The sequence below is a fragment of the Piliocolobus tephrosceles genome, chromosome 8 (assembly GCF_002776525.5).
Source record: "Piliocolobus tephrosceles isolate RC106 chromosome 8, ASM277652v3, whole genome shotgun sequence".
Taxonomy (NCBI): Eukaryota; Metazoa; Chordata; class Mammalia; order Primates; family Cercopithecidae; genus Piliocolobus; species Piliocolobus tephrosceles.
Genome location: NC_045441.1, coordinates 124,691,653 through 124,708,621, shown reverse-complemented (window position 1 = coordinate 124,708,621; position 16,969 = coordinate 124,691,653). Strand labels below are relative to the sequence as shown.

At 40.1% G+C, this 16,969-nt stretch overlaps 1 protein-coding gene across 1 annotated transcript in view; it reads right to left on the bottom strand.

Moving 5' to 3' along the window:
- The window catches only part of NUP205 (nucleoporin 205), a 90,196-nt gene that overhangs the window by 65,202 nt on the left and 8,025 nt on the right, over nt 1–16,969 (bottom strand). The window contains exons 2-7 of the mRNA XM_023190051.2: nt 12,254–12,396; nt 11,400–11,571; nt 8,749–8,893; nt 8,023–8,182; nt 7,112–7,340; nt 5,909–6,073 (exon numbers count right to left, since the gene is read on the bottom strand). Of these exons, the coding sequence (XP_023045819.2) occupies nt 5,909–6,073; nt 7,112–7,340; nt 8,023–8,182; nt 8,749–8,893; nt 11,400–11,571; nt 12,254–12,396 (1,014 nt within the window). The remainder of the gene's footprint in view (nt 1–5,908; nt 6,074–7,111; nt 7,341–8,022; nt 8,183–8,748; nt 8,894–11,399; nt 11,572–12,253; nt 12,397–16,969) is intronic.

Below are 16,969 nucleotides of genomic sequence, written 5' to 3'. Positions count from 1 at the left end.
AGTGACATCTCATGGGTCATCTGAAAAGTCTTCAATCCAAGACCAAAACCTGAACATGAATAGGTAAGTAAGTATACTAATTTGGTAACCAAGTAGCTGAAATTTAAAAACTAAATTTTAACTTGAATATAAACTTGTCTAACTAATTTTTTTATATTTTATTTGGAAAATACCCAACACATATCTAAAAATAAGTATAATAAACCTCCACATACCCATCACTTGTTTCAATACTATCAATTTACGGACAATCTTATCTCATCTATATCTTCCCCCTCTCTACCCACACATATCTCACTAAAGCAAATTCCAGAAATTTTAACATTTTACCAGTAAGTATTTGCAGTGTACAACTCAAAAATATACTTAAGAAACAAGGCTGGGCGGGGTGGCTCACGCCTGTAATCCCAGCACTTTGGGAGGCTGAGGTGGGCGGATCACCTGAGGTCGGGAGTTCAAGACCAGCCTGATGAACATAGAGAAACCTCATCTCTACTAAAAATACAAAAAATTAGCCAGGCGTGGTGGCGTATGCCTGTAATCCCAGCTACTCAGAGGCTGAGGCAGGAGAATTACTTGAACCCAGGAGGGAGAGGCTGCAATAAGCCGAAATCACACCATCATTGCACCCCAGCCTAGGCAACAAGAGCAAAACTCCACCTCAAAAAAAAAAAAAAAAAAAAAAGAAAGAAAGCAAAAGTAAAAATTCACTATATACATACAACACCATTTTCATACCTTTATTTTATTTTATTTTTTGAGACAGCGTCTCACTCTGTCATGTAGGCTGGAGTGTAGTGGTGCAATCTCAGCCCACTGCAACCTCTCCCTCCCAGTTCAAGCAATTCTCAGGCCTCAGCCACCCAAGTAGCTGGGATTATAGGCATGCACCAACATGCCTGGCTAATTTTTGTATTTTTAGTAGAGACAGGGTTTCACCATGTTGACTAGGCTGGTCTTGAACTCCTGACCTCAAGTGATCCTCCGAAACTGCTGGGATTACAGGCGTGAGCCACTGCGCCTGGCCATTATCATATCTTTGAAACTAATTCCTCAGCTGGGTGCAGTGGCTTGATCTAGAGTGACTTACTCTGACTTACATTCAACTTTCTATTAAGAGTATGTCATAGGTTACAGTGTATCCGTCCATCAAGAAACATATTGCTGATTACTGCTTTTAAATTTTAAATATAGGCCGGGCGCGGTGGCTCAAGCCTGTAATCCCAGCACTTTGGGAGGCCGAGACGGGCGGATCACGAGGTCAGGAGATCGAGACCATCCTGGCTAACATGGTGAAACCCTGTCTCTACTAAAAAATACAAAAAAACTAGCCGGGCGAGGTGGTGGGCGCCTGTAGTCCCAGCTACTCGGGAGGCTGAGGCAGGAGAATGGCATAAACCCGGGAGACAGAGCTTGCAGTGAGCCGAGATCCAGCCACTGCACTCCAGCCTGGGAGACAAAGCGAGACTGTCTCAAAAAAAAAATTTTTTAAATATAAAATTGCTAGGTAATTGTGTGGCAATCTGGCTTTGAAAAAGACTACTACACAGCTTATTCTGTTTTGACTGTCATACAGACCAAATACATAGTCTGCTACTGAAAGTACATTTTCATTGCTTTGAAAAGGGCCAGAACAGATAAAAGCCAAGACAGTCTCAAACAGAGGAAAATATACGATTTGTAGTTATTTATTTATTTATTATTATTATTTTTTAGAAGGAGTTTCGCTCTGTCACAGAGGCTGGAGTGCAGTGGTGCGATCTCGACTCGCTGCAACCTCCGCCTCCCAGGTTCAAGTGATTCTCCTGCCTCAGCCTCCCGAGTAGCTGGGACTACAGGCACGCGCCACCATGCCTGGCTAATTTTTTCTATTTTTAGTAGAGAGAGAGTTTTACCACGCTGGCCAGGATGGTCTCAATCTCTTGACCTTGTGATCTGCCTGCCTCGGCATCCCAAAGTGCTGGGATTACAGGCGTGAGCCACCGAGGGCGCCTGGCCTGTTTTTTTAATGTTTTGTTTTGTATTTTGAAATAAAGGCTGCATATCAGCCAGGTGTGATGGCTCATGCCTGTACCCAACACTTTGGGAAGCCAAGACAGGAGGACTGCTTGAGCCCAGGAGTTCAAGACCACCCTGGGCAACACAGTGAGACCTCATCTCTACAAAACACTCAAAGAATTAGCTGTGGTCCCACCTACTTGGAAGGCTGTAGTGGAAGGATCACGTGAGCCCTGGCGGTTGAGGCCAGTGAGCCATGGTCACATCACTGCACTCCAGCCTGGGCAGCAGGGTAAGACCCTATCGCAAACAACAAACAAAAACCTGCATATCTACCCATATTATACAAAATCCTTAAGAGTAAAATATTTTCTTAATTCTTTAGTATGACTAATAATAACGATTACTAAAATTACTATTAAATATTTTTAATAACAATAAATTCTTTCAAACCTTTACTTGAATTCAAAAACACTGGAATTAAAAGAGTCAACTCAAAGATTATGTCCTTTATTTTTTTGAAACAGTCTTACTCTGCTGCCTAGGCTGGAGTGCAGTGGTGCGATCTTGGCTCACTGCAACTTTTGCCTCCCAGTTTCGGCGACCCTTCCGCCTCAGCCTCCTGAGAAGGTAGGATTACAAGCATGTGCCACCATATCCAACTAATTTTTATATCTTTGGCAGAGATGAGGTTTCGCCTTGTTGGCCAGGCTGGTCTTGAACTCCTGACCTCAAGTGATTCGACTACCTCAGCCTCCCAAAGCACTGAGATTACAGGTATGAGCCACTACACCCGGCCAAAAACTACTTCTTGAAGACCATTTAGGTAATAAGGCATCATTAATGAATTAATATAAATTGAGTTTCAATGCCTAAAAACATTATGCTAAAATTCTGTAAAGCTCAGTGAAATTACAGAGATGCTTGGTTTTTGTTTTTAGGTTTTCTTGAAACAGAGTTTCACTCTGTTGCCCATGCTAAAGTGCAGTGGTACGATCTCAGCTCACCGAAACCTCCACCCCCCTGGGTTTAAGCAATTCTCCTGCCTCAATCTCCCAGGTAGCTGGGATTACAGGCACACGCCACCATGCTTGGCTAATTTTTTGTGTTTTTAGTAGATACGGGGTTTTACCACATTGGCCAGGCTGGTCTTGAACTCCTGACCTCAAGTGATCTGCCCGCCTCAGCCTCCAAAGTGCTGGGATTACAGGCATGAGTCACCACACCCAGCCGATGCTTGTTTTTTAAATTTTTTTTGAGATGTGATCTCACTCTGTAACCCGGGCTGGAGTGCAGTGGAGCAATTTCAGCTCACCGCAGTGTCTGCCTCCTGGGCTCGAGGATTCTCCCGCCTCAGCCTCCTGAGTAGCTGGGACTACAGCCAAGTGCATGTCACCACGCTGGGTTAATTTCTAATTTTTTTGTAGAGATGAGGTCTCACCATATTGCCCAGGTTTGTCATGAACTCCTGGGCTCAAGCAATCCTCCCACCTCAGCCTCCCAAAATGCTGGGATTAGAGGTACGAGGCACTGCACCTGGCTTCATGCCTTTTATAAAATAATAAAATAAACACATTTGATACAAGTTTCAGAAATCTATGAAGAGAATAGAAAACAATTTTTCAAATTGGAGATCTGAGTTAAAACTTGTCCAGATTATTTCAAGAAGTGACCATTCTGCAAAATAACACAAGCTATTCAATTTTTCTAACAATTTTTAAAATGCAAATTAACAGAAAAAATTTTATAGCTTAAAAGTTCTAACTATAACACCCCTAACTATTAAAGCTTATAAAAGGGTATGAGCATATAAACTCAAAGAGATTAAGTAGCCAAAGATCTGGGACTTGAAACTTGGGCTATGATTCCTAACCTATTTTTACTATTATTCTGCAGCAAACTATAGCATATTCTATTAAACCTTTCAAAACTAGTGCAATGGTATGGGAAATTATAGCATAAGATTGTGACTATATTACATAATATTATAACTATCTATGTGTAACTATATTATACAGTTAATATAAGATATTAACTATCACAGCCGGGCATGGTGGCTCGTGCCTATAATTCCAGCACTTTGGAAGGCAAGGCGGGAATACTGCCTGAGCTCAGGAGTTAGAGACCAGCCTGTGCAACACAGTGAAACCCCATCTCTACTAAAATACAAAATATTAGCTGGGCGTGGCAGTGTGCGCCTATAGTCCCAGCTACTTGGGAGGCTGAGGCAGGAGAATTATTTGAACCTGGGAGGCAGAGGTTGCAGTGAGCTGAGATCATGCCACTGCACTCCAGCCTGGGCAACAGAGATTCCTTCTCCAAAATAAAATTTAGAAAAAGATATTAACTATCACATAGCCACTTAAAAGGTTAAAGGGTAACTTTATGTCAGAAAAGTAGTGAAGTAAGATTTATAAATGAAGAGGGTATGCATAGGCGAGAAACAGAATTTGTACAGGAATGTAAAAGTCTAATTAGCTATCAACATTTAGATATATAAATTGATAGATAGAAATTAAGTGGCCAAGGAAAGACTCCTAACACAAAAAAAGCTTTCTGCAAACACCTTGGGAATAGCATGACACTAGTGAAAACAAAATGTTCTGGAATTATATAATTGATAAGATACTAGAATCTGTTGATACTTTAGGATTAGAAAACTGACATAAACTGTAAACTTGAATAAAGCCTTTCCAGATTTACCATAAAAAGATACAGACAACGACAATTCTTTGAGCTTCAAGTTCCATGTACGGTCCTCATTCTGTTAGAATAAACCCCTATTAATATGACAATTAAATAATGTAAACGTAAATAGCAGAATAATATATGCTACAGTGAGTTAATAGGTTGTTAAAAGTCAGTATTCTGGTCACGCACGGTAGCTCATGCCTGTAAATCCAACACTATAGGAGGCCAAAGCAGGTAGATCACCTGAGCTCAGGAGTTCGAGACCAGTCTGGTCAACATAGTGAAACCCTGTTTCTACCAAAAAAACATAAGAATGGCTGGGCGTGGTGGCATGTGCCTGTCTCCAGTGACTCAGGAAACTGAGGTAGGAGAATCACTTGAACTCAGTAGGCGGAGGTTGCAGTGAGCCGGGATTGAGCCACTTGTACTCCAGCCTGGGCCACAAAAAAGGAAAGTCGGGATTCCATATCTATTCTTGACTGATCCAAATATCTCCTTTTTAATATATTGTATGGAAAAAAAAAATTGTTTTTAATTTGACCCAATGTGAAAAATTAGTCTGTGAACAAATCAAGAAGGAAAATGTATAAAAATAAAAGGAATAGTAAATTTTAATTTTAAAAAACATTTAAGGCCAGGCGGGGTGGCTCACGCCTTGTAATCCCAGCACTTTGGGAGGCCAAAGCAGGCAGATCACATGAGGTCGGGAGTTCGAAACCAGCCTGACCAACATGGAGAAACCCCGTTTCTACTAAAAATACAAAATTAGCCGGTGTGGTGATGCACGCCTGTAATCCCAGCTACTTGGGAGGCTGAGGCAGCAGAATCACTTGAACCCAGGAGGTGGAGGTTGCGGTGAGCCGAGATTGTGCCATTGAACTCCACCCTGGGCAACAAGAGCAAAACTCCATCTCAAAAAAAAAAAAAAAAAAACATTTAAGGTGACACTGTCATTCCAAATTTTAAACTCATACCCTGAAGGTAAAAGAGCATTGTCACTGGCTCCAAGAATGGGAAATAGTATTTCATATAATATTTTTGAGAAACAAGGAGAAAAAAGTCTGTATTTCACTACTACACTAAAAAGTTTCATTTAATACAACTCTGGATATCTTCCTATGCTTGTGCTTATGTACGTCAAGGATAAGGCTCCTTCCAAAAACTTCATTAAGTGCTAACATGCTGTTTCTCATAACAAAATTACCTACAATCAATTCACCTGTCACATCAGGTAGCTGGGATATTCCCCTCAATGCCAGTGCCCAGGCAAGTCTAACAGTGGCTTGGAGCCCAGGCAGTTTCCAAAGCTGAGAGTCCTGAAGACGAGAGTGAACTGTTGCAATGTACTGTTTTTCTGTCAACAGTGGAAGTTGATGAATCATATCTGAAAACACAAAAATAGACCACTTTACCAAACACCAGATAAATTCTCACTTCTGATACATAGGAATAATGTCCGAAAGTCAGAAAATTTTAGCATGCTCACAGAAGAATAATGACTAATTAATTTCTATAAACCAAAAGGTACACTACTGTTGACTGTACACATACTAAAAACAAAAAAAATAAAATGACAATAATCCTAAATTTTAATTTCACTATTTTCAGTTATTTTCTTTTTTTTTTTTTGAGACGGAGTCTTGCTCTGTTGCCCAGGCTGGAGTGCGGTGGCCGGATCTCAGCTCACTGCAAGCTCCGCCTCCTGGGTTCACGCCATTCTCCTGCCTCAGCCTCCCGAGTAGCTGGGACTACAGGCGCCCGCCACCTCGCCTGGCTAGTTTTTTGTATTTTTTTTTTTTTAGTAGAGACGGGGTTTCACCGTGTTAGCCAGGATGGTCTCGATCTCCTGACCTTGTGATCTGCCCGTCTCGGCCTCCCAAAGTGCTAGGATTACAGGCTTGAGCCACCATGCCCGGCCTTCAGTTATTTTCATAAGTGTACTACAAATAAACTAGAAAAAAGTTACAGACACTCATTTTTTTCTGCACATAAATTCTTGAATATTAATCATGCTATCTAAAGATCATAAAAATTTTATTTACTTCATAGAAAACACAGGTCAAAGATAACATTACTGAAATGACAGTCACTGTCTCTCAGAATGTTTTAATAAAAAGTTTGAAAATGTAAATAAATGGTAACGAAACAAGCAATTAAGTAAATTAGGCATGTGCAATCATGAACATGTATAACATATGCTTTAATACTTTCCATTTCAAATTCCCCCAAAAAACAGAAATAATTAACAGGACTGCAGTCGTTTTTTAAATGTGATCTTATATATAAATATTCAAATATGAACGGATTGCACACACAGGAACAGAGCATTCTATTTTAGTAGCTAGAATATCATCCTTTTAAAATGTTATCCCCACCATTTTAAATCTGACTTTAATGTAGGAAAATGTATAAAACTCAATACCATCTCGTTCCTCTGTGCTTTGCTCTATAAAACGGGTATCAAAACAGTACAGAAGCGCCATAAGAAGAGCCAGATTCACTGCGTCCAGTGAGCCATTGGCCTCAACTGTCACTCTTTCCAAATGTCCAATAAGGAGGAGAGTGTCTTCTTTGCCTAAAGGTGACTGGCAAGCCCAGGCAAAAAGGCTTTCTGCAAGAGACTGCCTACACTCCTTAATGAGATCAGAAACCTAGAAATAAAAACATATGACTATCAGCATAAATAAATTACAGCGAAGCCTGGTCTTATTAACCAAAGTACAAACTACCTTTTACAAAGGCTTAAAAAAAAAAAACCTATCTAAATCCACAAGTGATCCTAAGATGTCACCTCTGGAATTCTGAACAAACCCTATTGTTATTCCTTATTCTTAAGTTCCTTTAGAAATTGGGACGACCAATTTCTTGTTCACTTCATAAAAAGAGCTAGAATGGCACATAAATGACTATACAGAAGCTGAAACAACTGCAGGTCAATTTTATGGACACAGCTGACTACAAACTTTAATATACATTATGAGCTGACTATAATTAACAATAATTTATTGTATACTGTATTGTCAAACAGTAGTACAGTGAATTTTGAATGTTCCCAACACAAAGAAACAATAAATGTTTGAGGTGATGGATATGCTAATTACGTTCATTTGATTATTACATATCATACATATGTATCAAAATACCACACTGTACCCTATACATATATACAATTTTGGGTCAAAGAAAAATAATAAAAGCAAAAAAAAGACAACTGGCAATCACACATGGTGTCGGCTACATAATTCATCTTGAAAACATGAATATTCTAATTGTCATGTTTCTGCCTCTGAGATTTGACAGACAACTCATGAATTGATTTCATTGAACCCTTGCCTCTTTGCGATGTTTTTCACTGCCCAAACCTCTCTCGCGCTGTAGTTTCTCAAACTCATTATTCACATCAATCTGTGACACCAGGGTAAGAACTTTGTAAGTCAATCCTTGCTCCATCAGCTCATCTGTAAAGCGTGTTGTCATGGAAGCCAGCTCTGGACTGTAATGAAAAGAAATCAATAAACTATGTTAAACAATATTGCTCATGCGTCTTCATAATAATAGATATAGCAAACGCTCTTTTTTTTGAGACAGAGCCTTGCTCTGTCACCCAGGCTGGAGTGCAGTGGCGTGATCACCGCTCACTGCAGCCTTGACCTCCCAGGCTCAGGTCATTCTCCCACCTCAGTGTTCCAAGTAGCTGGAACTGCAGGTGCATGCCACCATGCCCAGCTAATTTTTCTATTTTTTGTAGAGATGAGATTTCATCATGTTGCCCAGGCTGATCTAAAACTCCTGAGCTTAAGTGATCCTTGTAATCTGTAATCTGTAGACTGTAATCTGTAATCTCAGCACTTTGTAATCCAAAAATAATTAGGGCCACTGCATCTGGGTCCAAATTATTTTTTATTTATAAACACAATAAAACAGATTTATATTGTTTTATCTTTCTTGGCAGAATGAGAAAGTATACTACTCAGCTTGTTACATACTGCTCAAAGGGAAATACTGTCATTCTTCAAGTAATTTCAAATTAACCCCTGAAACCCCAAGAAGTAAAAAGACCTGAGTTCTAGGGTCCATGTCTTTCCCCGTCTAGACTGTATCAAGGCTTTCAAGGAATTTGCAATGCATCGCTTTCCATCCCAGTACAAAAGAACAGCTACTAATCCTCTGGTAAGGCCAGGAAAATGCGGCTGTTGGTGCTCTCCTAAAAAAGGAAGTTGAGAAATAATATTATTAATAAACACATATGTGTTTAGGAAGAGACAAAAATCAATTTAACAACGTTCAGTTCAAAGAATCAGTCACTCAGGGCTTAAGGGGCCGTGGGGTCCTCTACTACAAACATCCATCTACTGTCTAACTTCTTGCTCAACATATTGTAGGGCCATCCAACTTATCCCTAAACACCAGCAGGAATATGGAATTCACCATTTTCCATACTCTCAATTTCTAACTCTCACACTCACCTGTGATTTTCTACACACTGGGTGAGAATCTTTTGGTCTCACTGTTGTCCACTGAATTTAATTTTATTCAATGCCCATTTTACTATCTCATGTGGAATCTTTCAAATATTTCTAAGTTTCTTCCCTCAGAATCTTCTCCGAATAAATAACCTTTTTATAATTCAAGTTCATTCACCATTTTAACTGCTCTCCTTTGAATGAGTTCTACTTTTTTTTTTGAGACGGAGTTTCACTCTGTCACCCAGGCCGGAGTGCAGTGGCGCGATCTCACTGCAACCTCTGCTGCCTAGGTTCAAGCAATTCTCCTGCCTTAGCCTCCTGCGTAGTTAGGATTATAGGTATTTGCCATCGCTCCCGGCTATTTTTTGTTATTTTTAGTAGAGATGGGGTTTCGCCATGTTGGTCACTCTGGTCTTGAACTCCTGAACTTGTGATCCACCTGCCTTGGCCTCCCAAAGTGCTGGGATTACAGACGTGAGCCACCACCCCCGGCTAAGTTTCACTTTTTTTAAGAGTACTTTGCCTATAGTTTCCGTTTCATTTCCTATAGCTTTCTTTTCCCCTTACTGCAATTACTCCTCCACTCTACTCCTTTCTGTTCCCCAAATTCATCACCTTGCACAGGCAATTTCTTCTGCCAGGATGCCCTTCATCCTCCCAAATAACCACCTATTCCACCTGATGTATGCTTACTCATTTTGCAATATCTACCTTAAACTTCATGATGTTGTTAAGACTTCTCTGTATAATCAAGGTCCATCTAATACCTTCTCTCTGGACCATCTCTAAATCTTGCACAAAACTGCATTAATGTACTTAATTGTGTCAAAATCATTTGTTTCCACATCATTCTCAATTATTAGAATATGAGCTTATTTACATCAGTTGAGATTCTATTCATCTTTATATCACTGGAGTGATATAATTAACACCATGCCTGGCACATGGTAGGTATAGAAGAAATGTTTGTTAAATGGAAGTTCTGAGTTAAACTCAAAACTCAAGCATGTCTAGTGAACATCCCCCTCATTCTCAATATCATACTTCTTTCAATGCAGTCTTAGGTCAAAAAGGATTTGGGCAGCCATATATTATTTTTAGACATATTAAAATTTGTTCAACTGAAATGCCCATATTTTCTTCAAATGGCTCCTCCGTTATAATTAAAACAAACTACTTATAATACAGAAATTTTTCTCTCTTTTCTCTATACAGCAACCAGAGAAATAATTTCAGAGTTAGAACGAATTATGTAATGTCTCTGCTTAAAGGCCTCATCAACAATTTTCCATTGCAATTAGCATAAAATCCAAATACCTTTCATAGCATGCAAAATCAAACATGCTCTGATTCCTGCTGTATGTGCATCTTCCTTTGCTTTCCCTCTCATTAATGATGCTCCAGCCCCAATGGTCTTTTTATCCTTAAACACACCTTTATTCCCACCTCAAGCACTGGCTGCTTGCTCTCCCTGGAAAAGCCTTACCCAATAGTCTGGGTGGCTGGAACCTTCTCATCATTTGGGTCACAAGTCATATGAACCCATCTTAGAGAGGCTTTCTCTACAGACCCTACTTAGAGTTGCCCTAGTCAGCCTCCACCTCTCTATATCCCACTGCTTTATTTTTTTCCTAGTACTCTGTATTATTGAAATCATCTTATTTTTCACCTATTCACACATTATCTGAATTACTCTCTCAAAAAGAAATTCCCAAAAAGCAGTGACCTTACCTGCCTACTCACTGACAGCAAGGGCTTTGTGCTATAAAATTTCTGAGACGTCGTTAACAATTCTCATCATTAATGACCTTACCTGCCTACTCACCAACAGTAAGTGCTTTGTGCTATAAAATTTCTGAGATGTCTTTAATAATTCTGATGACTAAACTGAAGCCTTCCTTTCAATCAAAAGTTAAAAAAGGCTAGCCAGGGGTGGTGGCATGTGCCTATAATCCCAGCTACTCGGGAGGCTGAGACAGGAGAATCACTTGAACCTGGGAAGTGGAGGTTGCAGTGAGCTGGTATTGTGCCACTGCATTCCAGCCTGGGCGACAGAGTGCGACTCCATCTCTAAATAAATAAAGAAAGAAAGAAAGATTAAAAAAGGAAATATTTTGAACATGGTTTTACCAAACTGCATCCTTAAAAACTATGATAGAATCTAAACAATAAACTATTTTAAACTATAAGTCATTTTATAATTTTGCATTATTTTACCACTGTTTCAGTTAAATGTCAACCTACCAGCAAGAAGAAGCTCAACAGCTGCCAATTCTCCAATATCAAAAAGGTCACTGAGAATAAAGGCTTCTTTAATGAGCTGTTCAGGAAGAAGTCGAGTTCCCTGTTGACCCTGAATGGCGACTCCCTCTGTACTGGCTTTCTGAACCTTCTCATGCTGTTGAACATTTTTTGGCTACAATGATAAAATTGTAATTGTTATGAAAATAGCACACTGGAGACAAGGTCCCAAAGTGTTACCTACAGAAGCTTATTCATGATCTAATTCAGCCTGGTAACATGACAAACAGAAGTATTTCTTATCATTCTTAGGAGCAATGACTATCTTTTTATTCTCCATAATAATTGCACATTTTAAAATAACTAAGAGTATAAATGGATTGTTTGGAAAACAAAGGATAAATGCTTGAGGGGATGAATGATACCCCATTCTCCACAATGTGATTATTTCACACTGCATGCCTGTATCAAAACATCTCATGTACCTCTTAACTATATACATCCTTTATGTACCCACAAAAATTAAAAATTAAAAAAATGTTTTAAAAATAGTTTTTGCAGCTGGCATGGTGGCTCACATCTGTAATCCCAGCACTTTGGGAAGCTGAGGCAGGAGGATCACTGAGACCAGGAGTCCAAGACAAGCCTGGGCAACAAAGTTAGACCCTGTCTTTTTTTTTTAAGTGTTTAGGGGCACATGTCATCAGGACTTCACCAGACTGTGTCACAGTAAATAAATTTCTGAAAAGAATTTGAAAATTAAAAAAAAAAGAAGAAAAAAAAAAGAGTTTACTTGCTTCCTCAATCTTAAAAAAAAAAAAAAAAACCCAAAAAAACTGAAAAAGAAAATTTCTTACCGGATTTTTGAACAATGAGATGAAGTCAGGTTTGTGTTTCTTTAAAATCTTATCAAGAAGGTGAACAGCTTCAGGTTGTCTTCTCCAAAAAGCATTTCCCAGTTTATGCCAAATGTCTTTGTAAGGACCCCATAGACTAGCAGCTTAAAGAAAAAAATAAATGAAACCACCGTCAAAGAAAACATACACTTGAAAAATAATATGAGGTTACCATCTACACGTTTTAGTTACACTCACAGCTACTTCTTCATCTAGGAAGGTATCTTAATTAATATAATTATCAATTATATTATAAATAACTAGTACATTACATTAACTATATTAATAATCATTTATTAATATAACAAATGATTGATATATTGATAATGATTGATGACTGATATAAATGACTGATAATTATATATCAATGTACTGATTAAGAGACACTAATATAAAAGCATAGTTTACTAAAATTCTCAAGCATTGATATAAAGACATCACTTCATCTGACTTGTAAAATAAATCCTGACTTCAGGTCAGGCACAGTGGCTCAAGCCTATAATCCTAGCACTTTGGGAGGCCGAGGTGGGTGGATCACCTGAGGTCAGGAGTTCGAGACCAGCCTGGCCAATATGGTGAAACCCCATCTCTACTAAAAAGACAATAATTAGCTGGGCATGGTGATGGGTGCCTGTAATCCCAGCTACTCAGGAGATTGAGGCAGGAGAATCACTTGTATCCAGGAGGCGGAGGTTGCAGTGAGCCAAGATTGCACCACTGCATTCCAGCCTGGGCAACAGAGTGAGACACCATCTCAAAATTAATTAATTAATTAATTAATTAATAAGTGGATCTCTGGCCAGGCGAGGTGGCTCACACCTGTAATACCAGCACTTTCGTAAGCTGAGGCCAGAGGATCACCTGAGGTAAGGAGTTCTGACCAGCCTGGCCTACATGGCAAAATTCTGTCTCTACTAAAATATACAAAAAAACTAGCCAGGCATGGTGCCGCACACCTGTAATCCCAGCTACTCAGGAGGCTGAGGCAGGAGATTTGCTTGAACCCAGGAGGCGGAGGTTGTAGTGAGCCGAGATCGTGCCACTGCACTCCAGCCTGGGTGACAGAGCGAGACTCCATCTCAAAAAACAAAAAATAAAAAAATTTAAGCTCCATAAATGAACAGTAAAGTATCGAAGAGGATAAGACAAACAATCCTTGTCTTAAAGCTCACAAGTTGGGGAGATACAACGTACATAAGTGAAATATTCCAGTAAAGGAATATGATTGTTGGCACAAACAATAAAATAATTTCAAAAGATCAAACTGATGGTCAGAGTTGGCTAAGGAATGGCTGCACTTGTGCAGCATTTGAAGGATGAGGAAAATCTGGGCAACAAACAATAGCCAAGAATAAGTGTGAGCAAAGGATCAGAGACAGGTGTGAGGGTGTGAAAGAGAATTCACAGAGCAGTAGCAAGATTAAAGAGGCAGAAGTAGTGCTTTCAAACTCTGACCATAATCCATAGTAAGAAATATTTCACGTTTCAACCCAGTACACATGCGTATACAAAACTGAAACAAAAGTATTATATAAAATACTAAAACTCAGGCTGGCTCTCACCTATAATCCCAGCACTTTAGAAGGCCGAGGCGGGGAGATCACCTGAGGCTAGGAGTTCGAGATCAATCTGGCCAACATGGTAAAAACCCGTCTCTACCAAAAATACAAAAATATTAGCCAGAAGTGGTGGCACACACCTGTAATCTCAGGTACTCAGGAGGCTAAGCACCAGAATTGCTTGAACCTAGGAGGCGGAGGTTGCAGTAAGCCTAGATGGTGCCACTGCACTCCATCCTGGGCAACAGAGAAAGATTCTGTCTCAATAACAACAATAAAAAACTAAAATAAATTCATTTATTACATTTAATGTATGTATTTTGTGTTCTGATATTTTGTGTTCTATCCAATTTTCGGTGAGGGGTCCACTAAATTGATTTTTTCTTTATTGTTTTTAAGATACAGTCTCACTCACTCTGTCACCCAGGCTGGAGTGCAGTGGCACAATCTCCGCTCACTACAACTTTCACCTCCCAGGTTCAAAGTGATTCTCCTGCCTCAGCTTCCTGCGTAGCTGGGGTTACAGGCGTGCCACCACGCCCAGCTAATTTTTGTATTTTTATTAGAGATGAAGCTTCACCATTTGGCCAGGTTGGTCTCGAACTCCTGACATCAAGTAATCTGCCCGCCTCGGCCTCCCAAAGTGCTGGGATTACAGGCGTGAGCCCTGGTGCCCGGCCTCTAGTAAACTGATTTTAGACTCACCATTTAAAAAATATGACCCTAAAGCTAAAGTTTCCTGTTTGGAAATAAGCAGATAAGGTACCCCTGTGTTTAGACTCTGAAGGAAAAACTGGTCAAAACCAATTACTCACTCAACAGATGAAACTTAGAACTAACTATAGCCTAAACATTAAAGATTGTAAACAGGTTAAACTGCTGAGAAAACCCAAATCCAAATAAAGTTACCAGGATATAAGAATAACATGAAAGATAACTGTAATGTAATTAAATACATTATAAACCAATGAACAATGATGTCAGATGATGCAATGTAACGAAAAAAAATTTTTTTTGAGACACGGTCTCCCTTTGTCACCCAGGCTAGAGTACAGTGGCGCCATCTCAGCTCACTGTAGCCTCGACCTCCTGGGCTGAAGAGATCCTCCCACTTCAGCCTCCTGAATAGCTGGGACTACAGGTGTGCAACCACACCTGCCTAATTTTTGTTTTTTTTTTCCTCCTTTTTTTTTGGTAGAGACAGGGTTTCACCATGCTGTCCAGGCTCGTCTCACACTCCTGGACTCAAGCAATCTACCCACCTTGGCCTCCCCAAGTGCTGGGACGAAAGGCATGAGCCACCACATCCAGGCTGAAAAAAAAAATTGTAAAGGGGAGATGTACAGGGAGAGGATGGACTAAACCAATGGAGCTGGATCATCTATTCATACTTTCATTCACTATCAAATATTTACTGAGGGACCTTATAGATATAGACTGAGCAAGACAGACAGAATCCCAAGCCTCATGGAATTAATAAATTGATAAGACTGACAGACATTAAACAAAGAATTCCAGGCCAGGCGCAGCGGCTCACACCTGTAATTTCAGCACTTTGGGAAGCTCAAGTGCGTGGATCACAAGGTCAGGAGTTTGAGACCAGCCTGGCCAATATGGTGAAACCTCGTCTCTACTAAAAATACAAAAATTAGCTGGGTGTGGTGGTGCACACCTGTACTCCCAGCTACTCAGGAAGCTGAGGCAAGAGAAATCACTTGAACCCGGGAGGCAGAGGTTGCAGTGAGCTGAGATCGTGCCACTGCACTCCAGCCTGAGCAACACAGCAAGACTCTGTCTCAAGAAACAAAAAACAAAAAACAAAAAAAAAAACCAAAGAATTCCAAAGATATCAGTATAATAAAAAATATGATGAAGTACAGAGTGCTTTGAGAGTGCATGAAAGAGAGAACCTATTCTGAAGATGAGGGCAGGAAGTGAAGCATCAGGTCTTTGATGTGGGGATGTGAAAGAATGGGAATCTGCATGTCTAGATCTTCCTTACATAGAGAGATCATTCAATTCCCTGCTTTGCTTCTCCTGCTTTGGTCCCACACTTGCCAATCTTGTGATTAAAAATATAGCTCGACATACAAATTTCTAGTATGAAGAAGGTGTTGACAAAGCAACGTGAATACCTATGCAGACATACTTCCCATTAAAGAGCAATAACTGGCGGATGGGGGTGGTGGCTCATCCCTGTAACCCCAGCACTTCGGGAGGCCAAGGCTAGGAGTTCGAGACCAGTCTGGCCAAAATGGTGAAACTCTATCTCTAGAGAAATACAAAAATTAGCCAGGCGCAATGGTGCACACCTGTAAATCCAGCTACAAAGAAGTCTGAGGCACAAGAATCGCTTGAATCTGGGAGGCAGAGGTTGCAGTGAGCTGAGATCACACCACTGCAATCCAGCCTTGGCAACACAGCAAGACTCTCTCTCAAAAAACAAACAAATAAATAAATAATAAAACAATAAGAGCAATAACTGGAACACTGGCTTATGTATCTGTCTTTTCTGAATTTGATTAGCGAATAATCAATGAATGGGACCTAATCAACTCTGAATACTCTGAAAAAAATCAGATTTCTGTGCCTGCCAAAATGAGGACCTAGATCCTGGTGACTAGCTGACTTTCCTCAGGATCATTTTCTTGGCCCTCTCTCTAACTGCAAAGAATAGAGTAGGTTTCAGCCTTGGATTCCAGGCCCATGATGGAATTTTTCCTATTAGTAAATGGCAAAGTTTCCAGTAGTAGATGACAAAATGAAACTGGCATTGTAGGACAATGGTGTTCTAGTGTGGTTGATAGACTAGAACAGGCAGTGTCAGGAAACAAGGATAATAGGCAAGTAAGCCACTTATAAGAAAATGGAACCAGAAGGTCAAGGCAGGTGGAGCACCTAAGGTCGGGAGTTCAAGACCAGCCTGATCAACATAGAGAAACCCTGTCTCTACTAAAAATACAAAATAAGCCGGGCGTGGTGGCAGGCACCTGTAATCCCAGCTACTCGGGAGGCTGAGGCAGGAGAATCGCTTGAACCCAGGAAGTGGAAATTGCAGTGAGCCAAGATCGCGCTATTGCACTCTAGCCTGGGCAACAGGAGATTCTCCTGCCTCAGC